The sequence below is a fragment of the Platichthys flesus genome, chromosome 5, assembly GCF_949316205.1.
Source record: "Platichthys flesus chromosome 5, fPlaFle2.1, whole genome shotgun sequence".
In the NCBI taxonomy this organism is placed as follows: Eukaryota; Metazoa; Chordata; class Actinopteri; order Pleuronectiformes; family Pleuronectidae; genus Platichthys; species Platichthys flesus.
The window spans coordinates 21,646,287-21,660,961 of NC_084949.1; the positions used below are offsets into that span (position 1 = coordinate 21,646,287).

Genomic DNA, 14,675 nt, shown 5'->3' on the forward strand with positions numbered 1-14,675 from the left:
TCTGTTTTTTTTTTATTAATTATTTCAGATAAGTTTGATTCTAACTTCAACGTTCAAACTGTGACTTGGAAAAAACCTAACATCCTTCAATCCAGTATAAATGCTGGTTCTTGTTGAAGCATGATTTCATGCTGGAAACCACAGAGATGATCTCAGATGGGACGTGGGCAGTGGAGCTGGGAGGATTGAGGCCCAGAAAGGCTCAACTGAAGTGGGGGAAAGTGTCCTTTTTAAATACTTAATATACTCTGTAGCTTTAAAACATGAATTCATGTCAAGATGAAGCAAATTTTGGAAGAGAGTCTCTTCATTTCTGTATCATTGGCCAAATCATGTGTCCTTGTGTCTCAGTCCAAACAGATCACATAGAGATCTTTGTCAAATATTAGCTTTATTATATCTCATGTCTTCTCTTATAAGTGTCTGAATCAAATCATGAATACAACTTCTGTAATTCTTTGTCCTACAAATGTTGACACATACAAAAAAACACATGATTGACTCAATAAAACACAAACCTAATCCAATTTGTTATTATTGACCCTAACTTACCATAATAAACCAGTTTAAACCCATTTACAGTGATTCATCTGGACACCTCTCACATCATCTGTGTGAAGATTTATGTTTTTGAGTTTGAGAGTAATGAGACATGAGAACCCTCCTCCTGTGGATGTGGCCTGGAGCAGCAGCTCAGTGGGAGGAGCTTCAGATGAGGATCAGTGGCTTCACCTTCATGTGTGTGTGTGTGTGCGCGCTCCAGGTTAAGTAGCTTCAGATATAACTCCTCCGTGTACTGTAACCAAAGTGGGGACATTGTGGAGCTGTGATGAGGATCGACCCGCTTCTCTAATCTGTGTGAGGACAGACTGAGTGTGTGTTTGTGTGAGTGTCTGTGTGTGTGAGTGTGTTGGGAATCTGCGGTTGTGCGCTTTGCTCCGTGCGTCAAAGCCAACATCCAGCCGGAGGATCCTCGCGAGCGCGACGGTAAGAAAGAAGGAAACGAGTCCGAAACACAAATTCTGCTTCTGTGCACACACTTGTGGTTCTTACTCTTGTGTTGACTCACAACACGACTGTTTTGTGTGAGTGTGTGGTGCTGTTGGACCACGTGTGTGCGCCTTGTTGTGTTGTTTTCTCTCTGACACTTGGACGACACTGTGATTGACATGTGCGGCTGGCTGGAGGACTTGGGTTTCTCCGGTGTCTCTTCTCTGTCTCTGACCCCCGGGGACAGGCTCTGTTCTCGGCTGGGTTCACCCACAGGCTCCCGGGGACATTACTGTGCTAGTGTTCTATACGTGATTGTCAAAGTTAGTGTCTTTTCTGTTGTGTTTCCACTCTTCAGTGTTGTGTTCTCATTATAGACACAGAGTGGACCCACCCCGGCTCCAGTCATTGTGTCATAGTTCACAATCCAGTGACTGTAGCCAGTTAATTACAAGAAGGTGCGCACACACAAGGAATGTACTGTGGTGTGTTAATACAAGTAGAAATATGAAAAATAATATGAACAGTAGATAATGACTTATGTACAATAACCTGCCGCATAATACAACAAATACTACTACTACTACTAATAATAATGATAGTATTAATAAACTGTATGTATATAGCACTTTTCAAAACAAAGCCTGGAAACTGTGACCCAGATATAATCAGGAAAAGCTTTTTAATGTTTGGAGGTAAGATACCTCAATCATAAACCAGTGTGAATAAAATCATCAGAACTAACAAACAAACAAACAACTCAAGCAAAATCAGAGAAGGCTTATTGATACAAGTACTTTTTGAGTCACTTCTATTGGAGCCAATCAGGTCTAATTGGCATTTTTGAATTTGCAAAAAGTACAATCATCCAATTTTGTAGACTCAAACCAATTAGTTACATAATTAATTATTCTGTTATTAAAAACAACAACAAGCGTGATTCATTTCCTCATCTTAATTCCATCATTTCCTCGTCCGGGGGCCCTGACGCTCTGTCTCCTGTTAGATCTCGACCTGTTGTCTGGAGCAGTAATGAGACGTCTCAAGATGTGCAAAGGTTCATGAGGGATCAGGACGTCTAATGTCTAATCAGAAGGCCATGTAGGCCATGCAGGGCCTTAAGTAATAAACAATATCTAAAAAGCAAACAGGGTGCGGATGAAAAGTAACGACTCACACAGGAGATGAGTAGTGTTGTGTCTATGTGCTGTTGTTGTACACTCTCACATGGAGAAGAGCCTGAGGGGCATCTCACCTGTGAGCGTGACCTCAGATATCTATAATGTAGAGGGGGTGCCGAGTTACCGGCACACATTAACATTTCATGACCCGGCCATCTTGTGCGTGTTCATGTGTCCAAATCAATGTCGGTCACCTGATGCACACTCAGCTTTTCTCTTCCAGCTAAGAGAAGATACACAACACAAATGGCTGAAACTTTTTGTGTTTGTGTTTATTTCTCTGTGGAAGAAAAAGTCTGTTGAGTAATTTCATCCTCAGTGGGATTTATCACTCTGCTGCTCCGGGGCATGTTACCCCCCCCCCCACACACACTTCGTTTGTTTGTTTGCTCCTAAAGTCTGTTTGTACAAGTTAGCTGGGTGTTTGAAAAGTGGAGTTAACTGTTGTCGATTATTTGTTTAGGGCTCAAACTAAAATTTATATTCATTGTTGACAGACCGTTTATTATTGATTATTTTCTCACTCAAGCACTTTATATTTGCCTCTTTAAGATGTTGGAGGAATGTAAATGTTGGAGATGTTTTGTTTTCACTTTTGGGGAGATGTCATGTTGTCCATCTCCTCCTCAGACCCCCTGCTGTGATTGGTGCTTCTGCGTCAAAGCTACACTGTAGGAACGCAGGTAGCCTACGCACGGGGGGGTCTCTGGCGTCTCTGTTTACTTCACAACAATGGCGAGTGTTACTTGGAGTTGGAGCTGATGGATGTTGAAGAGTAATTACTTTTTCATCAAAGAACGGCAGTGAATAAAAGAGAGACAAGTTGTGTTCCCTTCAAATCAATTAAAAAATGGCGGCGAGTTTGCCAGACACTGCCAAGCGGACCAATCACAGCTCTTTGTGATCTGCGTCAGTTTTTATACCTTACGTTTATTGGCGAGGTGCTCGTGCCGCACATGGTTAATTCCTTAAACACGATTCGATTGGCTGAGGCTTGAGTTGTTCCTTTAAAAAGTTGAGTTATTTTTACCACCCATGGCAATTTCCAATATATGCAAATATACGTGGCAATAAAAATAGTTCTGATTCTGATTCTGCCATAAGCAGCGGGAGAAAGAAAACGGGAAAACATGCATGATGTCACCCAATCCATTAATCTCCACTTGTTCCAGAGTGATTTATAGAGAAATCCCAGATGTCGTGGTGGTGTAGATTCACACGGTCTCACTCCTGTTGTTTATAATTGCCGACATGCTGCGGCTGCTGTGCCTCAATCTGTTCCCCCCAAACAAAGATGTAAATCGCAGCTGTCTCTCCAACTTTTTCCATATCAGCGTTCCTAAACATATATGTAGCTTGAAAAATGCAGCGAGCAGGTTTGAATTTTCACGAGGCTTCACGAGCAGTACCTGAGGAATGAGATGAATGTGTGGCTGATCAGTGAAGCGTCTGTTTGTCGAGAATCACAACCGGGACATCCACGCACGGCATCTCCTTGAGGTCCAGCAGGCTGTGAAGAATGATCATACTAATGTGATGTATTGGCTCAGGTCAAAGAGTTTGTGATTGGAATCAGACCAGTTTCACCTTTTCCCTGTTGCGTTGCTGAGAGATTTAGAATCGTGTCTTTGATTTGCTTTTAAGAACATTTGGAGACTTCAGCAAAAGTCAGTTGATAAATGGTATTTAATTGATTTTAAAGCAGGAGGAACAGTGACTTTGTAACTCAGTAAAAACAAACTGTGGGTAAATTGAGGGAGATTGAAGCAGAATAGTTGTTGTAGTCACTAGCCCAGCTGCTGTTTGTGTTTGTGTGTGTTAACATGCTCCCAGTGTTTGTATGTGTTAACCTGCTCCCAGTGTTTGTATGTGTTAACCTGCTCCCAGTGTTTTTGTGTGTTAACCTGCTCCCAGCCAGCTCAGCTCTGTCCCGTGTTTGGGATTAGCCCGGCCCTTGCCGCTCGCGTCCTGACGCCGACTCCGGGAGTTAACAGGCAACATGAAAGCTACGTGGCAACAGTCATCGGCAGCGTCTCAGCACAGAGTAAAGCACCGCCTTTTTAATTCAACCACTCTTTTGGATTAGAGGTGGCATTAATCTTCTTATCTAACTCCCGGGAAGAAGGGAATACACATATTTCCCACGATGTTGAAAGTATTTCTACAATAACATTTAGTTTTTACTCTATATACTGCAAAAATATGGAACGTGGATTTCTTATTAAAATATTTCGGCTGTATTTCAACCTAAAAAGATCTAGAAAGCTGAAAACTGTTGAGAATATGTGTAAATATATAATGTCAAATAGAAAATAAACAATGAAAAGGCTCTCTTGATTAGGAAAAAACAAACAAACACGCAGACACTTATGTGTTGCAGAACACTGGCCTTCCACTTGAACGTGTTGTGAAAATAGGAAGAGATTGAAGCTAAATCTGGTTAAACCACTTCTGTTGTGTAAGGATGAAGTGGAGTGAAGGCACAATGTCAACGGAGCCTTTCAGCTTTTCATAGAAAAGTAGACATGAAGTGGAATAAGTATCATGCAGGTGAAGAAGTGTGTGTATATATATGAGTTTGTGTGTTGTTATGGCCTAAAACTCATGAGGATGAAACTCAAACAGGAGAAATGTGCGGTCACATGAAGGCTGGAGTATAAACACGTTCCTGTCCTCGAGCGATATTGTTTTAAATGCAGAGAAATGTTAATTTTAAAAGGAGTTAAAACAGACGTGTCCACACCCAAGCAAATATTTGACACAGACGAGCCCAGGAGGTATTTTCAGTCTGTGCTCTTTTGCCTTTAAAACCAAAAACTCTTGGTCTTGAGTCGTCTCATCCTCTTGGCTAATTACACAAGTGCAGTGCAGCAGCTCGTCTCTCCGACAAACATCTGAGACAAACTTCACTGACGAGCCCGTATCTCTCCCCCCCCCCGTTCCATATGCAAACATGGCTTTTTTTCTTTCTTTATCAGCCGGCGATGCAAACGAGCTGCAGAGGAAGCAGCAGGAGCGGAGAAGAGATATCTAACCCACGCTAACCACGACCTTATCACTGACAGTGAAGCCCATTGTGGAAGCCTGCTGTGCTGGTCGCAGTCTCGTCATACCGACATGAAAGCAGGGCTGATGTCACCCACCCACATTGTGTACATACAATGTGGTATGTTTGCCTGTGTGGGTCAGAGGAAAACACGAGAGAAAGAGACCTGTGTAGTGAGGAGTTTCAGGAGGGAGCAGAGAGTATCTGCCCCCGAGGTGGCAGAGGTCATGTGTTCAGTGACAATGACTGGTAATGACCCATAGAGTTACCATTACAATGATACACACATATCACTGATAGTGTTTTTTTTAAAAGGCTGATTCTAATACATCAATACCTAGTTGTGATGTTGCTCTAGGCTCTTTGGCTCAGTAGGCACTCAAAACCCGTCTTTGAAAAGTAGTTATTTGACGTGTGTACTTTGAGTTTTTTTAGTTTTGTCCATGTCCCATCTGCTCACATGCAGGAGGCGGGGCTTATGACATATACATATATATCCTTGTCCCCAGAGGATGAATGCTTATTATATTAGTGGTGGATTAACTTTTCCTCTAGTGGGGTGCGAGATAAAATGACATGTCTAAAAATTTATTGGATGAATTAATTAAATTTGGTTGAAACATGAATTTCCCCCTCAGGATGAATTGAAGTTTCCATTTGACTAATGTTTGATTTCAAAGTAAAGCTTGGGTTTCTGTCCAAACACCCAGAAAATGTATTCACATTTCCTTTCACCTCATTATTGCTAATCAGGAAGTGTTTTGAAGTTGAAATGTGATGAATATAGAAAATATTCCACATTAAAATGCACAGTGAGCCTGGTAGCATGTGCATGTTAGCATTTAGCTCATAGGTGCACCAATAGGGCTTTGGACTCTTTAGGCAAATACATTGTTGTCAGTTGTTTGTGTGATCAGCACATGGGACTCGTGGGTTACTCCCTAGGAAGTGGTGAAGGAAAATCAATACACAACATACGTCTACTGTTAATGCACTGACTCGTGCATACGGTGGAGAATTATGTCAGACTTGCATGAAGCCGTCTTCTCGGCTCCTGTCTGGAGGGTGAAGCTCTTCACTGGAGACTGAACTCTTCCTAGAGATCTGAAACATTTGGAGTTAGCTGCACAACTTCGATCTTAACAATGAACGAGGATAAGGGCTCTAGTGTCCTTTGCATGTGTGGCCTGTATCTACTCTATAAAGCCCTCAGTGGTTTAATAAAGGTTTATCTTTCCTCTCAAGGTCTCTGGTGCAGCTGGGTTTATTACCAGGCCCTAATGAGGTTACTGGTAGTGTTGTCACATTGTGTGTGTGTGTTTGAGTTGTGTTTCAAGTCTCTGTGTCTGTGGGCAGATACAAACCAAAGTGCAGGACACGGCCACGGAATTTGACAGGTGTGTATTTGATATCAAGATGAAGGCCGAGGGCTCATGAGTACTGATCAACATGTTGATATACAGCTGCTGCGGCTCCATTGCAAGTCTGTAGTTGACCTGCAACCCCCCCTTGCCCCCCCCCCCGGTTCTGTGTGTCTCCATGATAATGAGCCTCTTCTCGTGATCGCTGAGCAACATGGTGGGAGCAGCCTGTTTCTGGAACCAGTTACCAGCTGAGCACAACAGCCCACACCCTGTTAGCCTTCATGTGAAAATCCACAGCCGTGCAGCATGGAGCAACACTATCTGCTTACACAATCACAGCCTTATCTCACAAGCTGGTCCCAGTCGTTATTCAGCACCTGTCGGGCTGGTGGTGCTAGCTGCGTCCTTCAGAGTCCATGACGGCCTCTTGAAGGTGGAAACCAGCACAGGGATCTCGGACCGAGACACATGCCTTCTCGTTCACGCTTCTCCCTTCCTGCATGTTCTCAGCTGGTTAGGCATTGTTAGCATAGCTGTGTGCTGTGTAGATCAGAGACTGTATGGAAATGGTGGCAGACGTGTTGTGTTTGCAGTGTTTGTGTTACCTGAAAGACGAGTAGAAAGGAGGAAGAGCAGTAAGTGGACAAAGATTAACCAGCAACTAGAGCTGTAGCCATCTGGCTTTCTAACCATGGGGAGGGACACATAGTGTGTAGCTTATAATACTTTCAGGTTATTATTAATCATGATCACATTCTTTTTTTGATTCACTCTCTGAGCTCTCATAGTTTCGCAAGCAGCTGTTCTAAGCATAAAACTTTTTTTATTTCCCACAGCAGATTGGTGAAACCAAAACCAGAGCCAAAAGGCCGTGACAGTAAAAGTGTGATTGTAAATAATAATTGAATAGTCAATAATTAATTCCAATGTCTCAGTGTTTCCTGGGTCAGGAAGTGACCTACCATTTGCTAACTAGTCATATTAGCTTAAAACCTAATATTTACATCTTCACAACTTGATTCAACTGCCCCCAATTGGCAAAATACGGTTATTCCAGGTTTATCTAAGCTTCTGATAATTTTTGGAATAAATCAAGAATTAGAAATAAATTTTGCTCAAAAACAAATTGACCAGAGAACCTAAAAACCCCAAATTCTAGAAAATGATGAAGGAACTGACGATGATTAAAGTCAAAATAAATGAAAAATGTAAATCATTTGGGTGAATTATATCTTTTAATTTATTTTCTTAATGACTTAATGTTTGAGATATTTTTGCGGTAAATATTCAGAATTAAAAAAACACATGTCATGTCCATGTCACAGTTTTGAACATGAGTTCAGTTTGAGTCCCTCCTGATGATGACTGATCTGACACTGTGGTCTCTGCCCTGCCGATGGGAATAATAGATGTAGATAAGAAAATAGGTGGCTTTTTCCCTTCCTGCTGTGTTGTTGGATAAAGGCTTTAAATAGTCACAGCCAACACTATCTGGCTCCTCAATGACTTCACCTGTTGCACTGAATATGTCAGCAGCTGGTGTCACTTCAATGGGCCTGCTGTTCACATGGTTACCATTGCTTCCACCAGGCGACTGTACAGTTCTCCTGTGTGAGCATCGCCCTCAGAGTGAATGGACCTAATGCTTCTTCTGAGACAGATTTGAACGACTGGCTGTTCTGAAATGTGTTTTTCATCACATGTGCCTGTGAACGTCTGGTTCAAAACTCCTGTTAGGCAAGAAAGATGATCTGTAGTCTGAGTGAAGGGTGTGTCCCTCCTCGGGGCTCTTTGCCCGGACCACGCCTGTGTGTAAGAAAAACCTGTGGATGACAGAAAGCTGACAATACAAGAAACCAGTTCAGAAAAACAAGGATGGGTCTCCCAAAAGGCAAACATTCCTTTTTCTCAGTTACAGACCCTGTTTGCTCCTGGACCTGAATTCTTCTGAAGTAAAGAGAAACACACACAAAGGCTTGTGTTGTCGTTTTGTCCTGATGTTTACCTTGGGAGTGAGGAGACGAGAGCATGTTATTACATAACCTCACGACTGAAACCATTCCCACTGAATAGAATTAGGGAAATCTCCTATTGCATAATAGTCATAAATATTTTGACAAATCCGGAATTAGCATTTTCAATTTCAGCAGATAATTAATTGTAACAGTTCCAGGATATTATCTAATTACTTATTTATAAAGATGAGCCAAACATTTACTGAATTCATTTTGCCATTAAAGAAAATGCTTAATTTGGAGTGACGCTATTATTATTGTATGAATAAATAATAAATAATTGTAATGGGCAATGGGATTTATTGATAGAAAAATATGAATGAAATATGAATACATATGTAGTTAAAAATGAATAGCAGCCAATTTTAACATCGATTTGAAAATAAATAACTGGATGCAAAGTATTTGACAGGTACATTTATTTTCCCATATCCCAGTTGCTTCATTCTTTGTTTAATTCAATCAACCCCCCTTTGAAAAAAAGAACCTTATGTTTGTGAAGCAGAGGAGGCCACAGACACCACAGTGGCTGCCGGCTGGCAAATCATGGTCGTCCTTAGGAAACAGCTCAAGTTCTCCAAACATGCATCTTGCCAGCCAGTGGGGTTTGGCTGAGGAGTGCTTCAGAAGCCGTGGCAGGCACAGTGTTGTCCCACGGGAGGTGGGCTGCAGAGTGTTTGCTGGGCAGTGCCCTTACAAGTGCCCTTACATTAGAATAGCACAGGAATAAATGTAATTTAAACTGCAACCTCCAAGATAAACATTAAGTTAGATCTATTTCAAATAATCTTAATAAAAACCTTTGAGGCAAACTGTTTATTCACTGAGGAAAATCCTCTATCTGGTTTCCTCTGCTCTGTTGATTGTGTCTCTGTCTCGAGATGGGGAGACAACAAATATGTGTAATTATCAAATTACCGTAATTGGATAATTGGAAGTGAGCAAATAAGGATAATCCAGGCACGCACACATGAAACTCTTTTCTCCTGTAAACCTCCAAATGACAAGAAACGACTTCAGAAGCAACTTGGCTTCGCTCAAAAGACGGATTTTCTGCGACCTATATTTTGACTTTCCTCTCTGGCTCTATTCAGGTTATTTTGGGCGAGTGGAGCAGTGTCTTCTGGGTAAGGGGTTGGCTCACATACTGGGTGTGACACATCATGACAGCACATACAGAGGAGAACACAATGTGGGTCACGACTTTCATCACCAGGTCTTCACAGGATGAGCTGTATTATCAGATGCTGGCCCTTTCAGTTGTGGTTTAATCGGTTCTTTAATCCGAAGTCTTGACCCTGATTGGCTGGTTGTCTAAGGGCAAACTATACTGCCCCGAATGAGGCATATTTGAGGGAAGGTGTATTGTTGTCTGAGAGCAGCTGATCGTTTCTTATATCAGAATAGTCAAGCTTTGGAGCAGTGGGGTCTATCTCTGTCGGTTGCAGCGGTTTGTTAATAAGAAGTTCTGAGCTCCTGCTGTCCACATGCAGTGTTACCCTGAAGTGGTTTATTAAAAAATGTCTCAAATAAATATAATGTTTGCTTGATACAACTCAATTGGTGGCTTCTACAGTATATCGCACTGCAAAGGGAAAGATAGCACGTGTTTGATGACTCCTCTGTAGAACACTCACCCACGCACATCCACTCCCTCCATCTGTCTCGCCCCGCTCTGTTTACACGACAACATCACGCTCGCGTCTTCTACAAGAATCTGACTTTTTTTAGAATTTAATTCATGGTACATTTTAAAAAGCCGGTCTCTGAGCGTTTCGAGCCAGCGGCGTTGTGTGACCGATTCCCACGATCTCTCTGTTTTTACACCGGAGCAGTGGGCAGTGGCTGGCGAGGAGCGGGGCCTCTCGCAGCTGAGTCGGGCGCCAATGGCGTCTCAGCACTAATTGGAAGGGACAATAGTGTTATTCTCCTGGGGAGCCGGCATCATGAGGATGTGATGTTGATGTTGGATTCCTGCAGCTGACATGCGACTGGTTTTTCATGCATGTGCAGTCTGCTGCTGTCCTTTTCCCTCCCACCTCCTTCTCTGTAGACTTGTACTCACCCTACTTTTCCCCTGCTGCCCCCTCCCTCCTCCTGCTTCCTCCTCCCTCGCTCCCTCCTCCGCTCAGGCTCCATCCAAGTGGCGTTCGGAACAGCTTACTCATGTCCAGTCACTTCCCACCATGCCTCGCCTCTCACACGGACACTCGCTCCCCGGCTGCCTCCTGACATGTCTTCATATCTCCTTTTGAATTACAACAGGACAAGAATGAGGTCTTCACCCGCTTAGAGATCCGTCCCAGTTTAAGATGGTTCAGAGGAGGTAAGAATCCAATCACACACACTCTCTCACACACACACACACACTCACACACAGTTGGACACACTCTCCACGCTGCTCTTACATTCCATCTGAAGAATCCAACCGGCCGCTACTCTCGGCTGTAAGTGAAAGCAGATGGTGAGAGTTCGACTCGGTGCCTCGTTCTGCCAGAGCTCTGCCCCGGCACCACAGCAACATCCCCAACTAACACAGAGTGAAGTTTGAAGAAGAGGGGTGGGCTGTGATTGGTCAGGAGGCGGTTTTAGGGGCAGGGTCTACAAGTTTTTAATCTGGTTGTGTGGCATGCAGCAGCTGTTTGTTCTACGGTTTATCCCCTGGTGGCAGAATGACTACCACCGTATCCTGACTGTTTAACTTTGTCATGATGTGTTGTTAGTGACACAGACTTTGAATTGTCATTGTTTAACTCCACTGTGGGTTACTGGGAAGTTTGTTTTGGCTCAATGACTCTGGTGTGATCACCACTTTGGTCCAGACTGGAATAACTACAGGAAGGATTGCCATACGATTTAGTTGAGACATTCATTGTCTCCAGAGGATGAAACCTCCTGACTAAAGATTTCATTAAGCAACAACATGAAGCGGACAATCTTTTTCTTTTTAGCAAAATATCTCCAGTATGACACTGCCAAGAAGTTTCATACAGAGATTCATGAAGAGGAATCACACAAACTCATGTCACTAGCACAGAGTATTCAGTTATTTTTTTAAAGTTGGATTGGGACATAATGTGACTGTGTTTGTTTATGTTTATGTTGTGTGTCTGACTGTGTGTGTGGGGGGGGCGCACCGGAGGAATAGCTCATTCTTATGCTGGTGTAAATGAGGATCCTTATATAGAAACAAAATAAGTAAAAGCTGTGAGCATGCCAGTCGAGTCTCAGACACTTGAACTATCCAACAAATAAAACGATTTTTGTATTAATTCGTCACTAATTATTAAAAAGTAAAGTCTGATCTGAATTAATCCAGTTAAACAAACAAGAAGTTAGCACGACTTTACACTCTTATTCTGAGTTTTTGTGAAATTGATACAGTCTCATGTTATTTCCAGATACACTATTCATTTCAAACTGTAGTGATACTCATCACTAATATCCACTGTTTGCAAGCAGAGACAAGTCCCATCCTGTCGTCCTTCTTCCTGACGAGCAGGCGTGTGCTCCGAGACATGTTATAGCCGAGAGCTGGATTTTCAGTTTCAGCTCCACATCATCTCGTATCAACACGAGATGATGTCGTTTCTCCAAATAAAACCTCTTTCCACTCATGTCCTCTCCAAGGGAAACAACAACTTAGTTTCTCTCTGCAGGGAAGAAGTTGGCATCCCTCAGATTTCCATGGTGCTGATGTGAGTGTTGGAACTGATCTCTGAAGCTGCCCACGGGCTATTTTCATCTGAAATAATAAATATAATTTTTTTTTTTCATCAAAACAAGCAAAGTGTACAGTGCAGATTTCGTCTGGCTACCAAATGCGTTTGGTGAAGGAACTTTTGAACAAACCAAAAGCCTGAGAACACCAAACTATAAAGCTTCAGCCTGGGAAGTTCACAGCCTGTCTCTGTTCGCCTTCTGATGTCAGAGGTGATGTCTGTGTAATGAGAGGGACGTCGGGGGGGCCTGCAGGAATATCCTCCGGGCTTCTGAGATATTACGAAAAACTCATTCGATGGCTCGGTCCGAAGTCCAGAGTGCAGCAGGCGACTCTCTGAGCCGCAGTCGAGCCAGAGGCGTCTCATCTGAGTCACCTGACTTCTGTTATTGTTCTCCTTCCTGCATGCCTGTCATAGCTGCTGTCTGGCCATGGAGAGGGAGAGAGGGAGAGAGGGAGAGAGGGAGAGAGGCAGAGAGGCAGAGAGGCAGAGAGGCAGAGAGGGAGAGAGGCAGAGAGGGAGAGAGGCAGAGAGGCAGAGAGGCAGAGAGGCAGAGAGGGAGAGAGGGAGAGAGGGAGTGAGGGAGAGAGAGAGGGAGTGAGGGAGTGAGGGAGTGAGGGAGTGAGGCAGAGAGGCAGAGAGGGAGAGAGGGAGAGAGGGAGAGAGGCAGAGAGGCAGAGAGGCAGAGAGGCAGAGAGGGAGAGAGGGAGAGAGGGAGAGAGGCAGAGAGGCAGAGAGGCAGAGAGGGAGAGGGAGAGGGAGAGAGGGAGAGGGAGAGGGAGAGAGGCAGAGAGGCAGAGAGGGAGAGAGGCAGAGAGGCAGAGAGGCAGAGAGGCAGAGAGGGAGAGAGGGAGAGAGGGAGAGAGGGAGTGAGGGAGTGAGGGAGAGAGGCAGAGAGGCAGAGAGGCAGAGAGGCAGAGAGGCAGAGAGGCAGAGAGGCAGAGAGGGGGAGAGGCAGAGAGGGAGAGAGGGAGAGAGGCAGAGAGGGAGAGAGGGAGAGAGGGAGAGAGGGAGAGAGGGAGTGACGGAGAGAGGCAGAGAGGCAGAGAGGGAGAGAGCTGCGCTGATACCTCCACATGGATATCTCACAGCTGCTATTTTCAGATTCGACTTGTTATGGTTCTGTGTGTCATGATGTCTTCTCTTCTGGCTCCTCAGGTCCCCTGTGATTATTCCTCCTTCGGTGGTTATGGTTGCGCCCAGCGAGCATTCAGGAACGTCCTCCTCCTCCTCCTCCCCCCGCCTATGACATGGTTTAACCCACAAATGATCCGGTCACCATGATGGCCTCCATGGTTGCCAATGGAAGCCGAGACGGGCAGTCTCTGGTGTTGAAGGGAGTGGATCCAGAGACCTGCATGATTGTTTTCAAGAACCACTGGGCTCAGGTAAATGCACAGAACTGAATTGAGTCTTAAAGGGTCAGCTTGAAAAAGTAAATATTAGAATTACAATTTGTACCTATAGAGGGAGTTATGTGCTGTATCTTTAACGATCTTTTTAATTACATATACACCCAGGAGATTGTGAACAAGAATACACATAAACATGAGGCTGCAGGGTCAGGAAATAACCCATTTTTCTGCAGATAGGACAATTTCCCAGGGAATACCTCATGCATCTTGATGGAAACATATCAGGCATATTAAGGGGACTCAAAAATATGAGTGTGTGCTATTTGGTGCAGCTTGACTGATTTACGGGGCCTGTTGGGCCTTGGTGGAGGTATGTGTTCTACTGAGCGCCAGACTTTGAAAACAGTTTCAGCGTGCAACTCCAAGTCAATCCACAAATTGTCATTTTTGCACATTTCTTTTAGCTGAGCTAATTTCCTCCTTTCTCAAACTCAATATGTCATGCATAAATATGAAAATAGTGTTAATGTCAGAATCAACAAGTGAATAAGCATATTTCTCAAACTTCCCAACAAAGTGATCAAACAATTCTGAAGTTTTCTTGCAAGCCTTTCCTTCCAGGTTGCATGTGTGTTTGATAAAAGAGACTTTCACTCCCTAGATTTAAAAATGTTACTTTTCAAAGTATAACTATGATGAGGTAAAACTATCTTTTATTTACCTTTCAAATCGATGAATGAGATCAGACCACCAGTTTACAAAGATCACGTCAGCATCAGTGAATACAATGAGTGCAGGTTGTTCACATTGAGCTTCTGCAGACAGTAAAGAACCTGACCAGCTCTCTCCAGTCCCAACAAACAGCCGTGTGGTCCTAGCCAGTGGAATCTTGGCAGCGTGGAGCCGCCTGTCTCAGATGTTTGTCTGTTTGCAGCAGCGTCTGTCCCTGTTGACCCCTGTGGGACCTGGCAGCCGGCTTCTCCTGCTCCTCCCACTCCGAGA

The 14,675-nt window shown here is 43.8% G+C and overlaps 1 protein-coding gene across 1 annotated transcript in view; it reads left to right on the forward strand.

Moving 5' to 3' along the window:
* Positions 1-747: 747 nt before the first annotated feature.
* The window catches only part of fhip1aa (FHF complex subunit HOOK interacting protein 1Aa), a 29,607-nt gene continuing 15,679 nt past the window's right edge, over positions 748-14,675 (forward strand). The window contains exons 1-3 of the mRNA XM_062387743.1: positions 748-987; positions 10,862-10,922; positions 13,477-13,706. Coding sequence (XP_062243727.1) covers positions 13,599-13,706 — 108 coding nt within the window. The 5' untranslated portion in view covers positions 748-987; positions 10,862-10,922; positions 13,477-13,598. The remainder of the gene's footprint in view (positions 988-10,861; positions 10,923-13,476; positions 13,707-14,675) is intronic.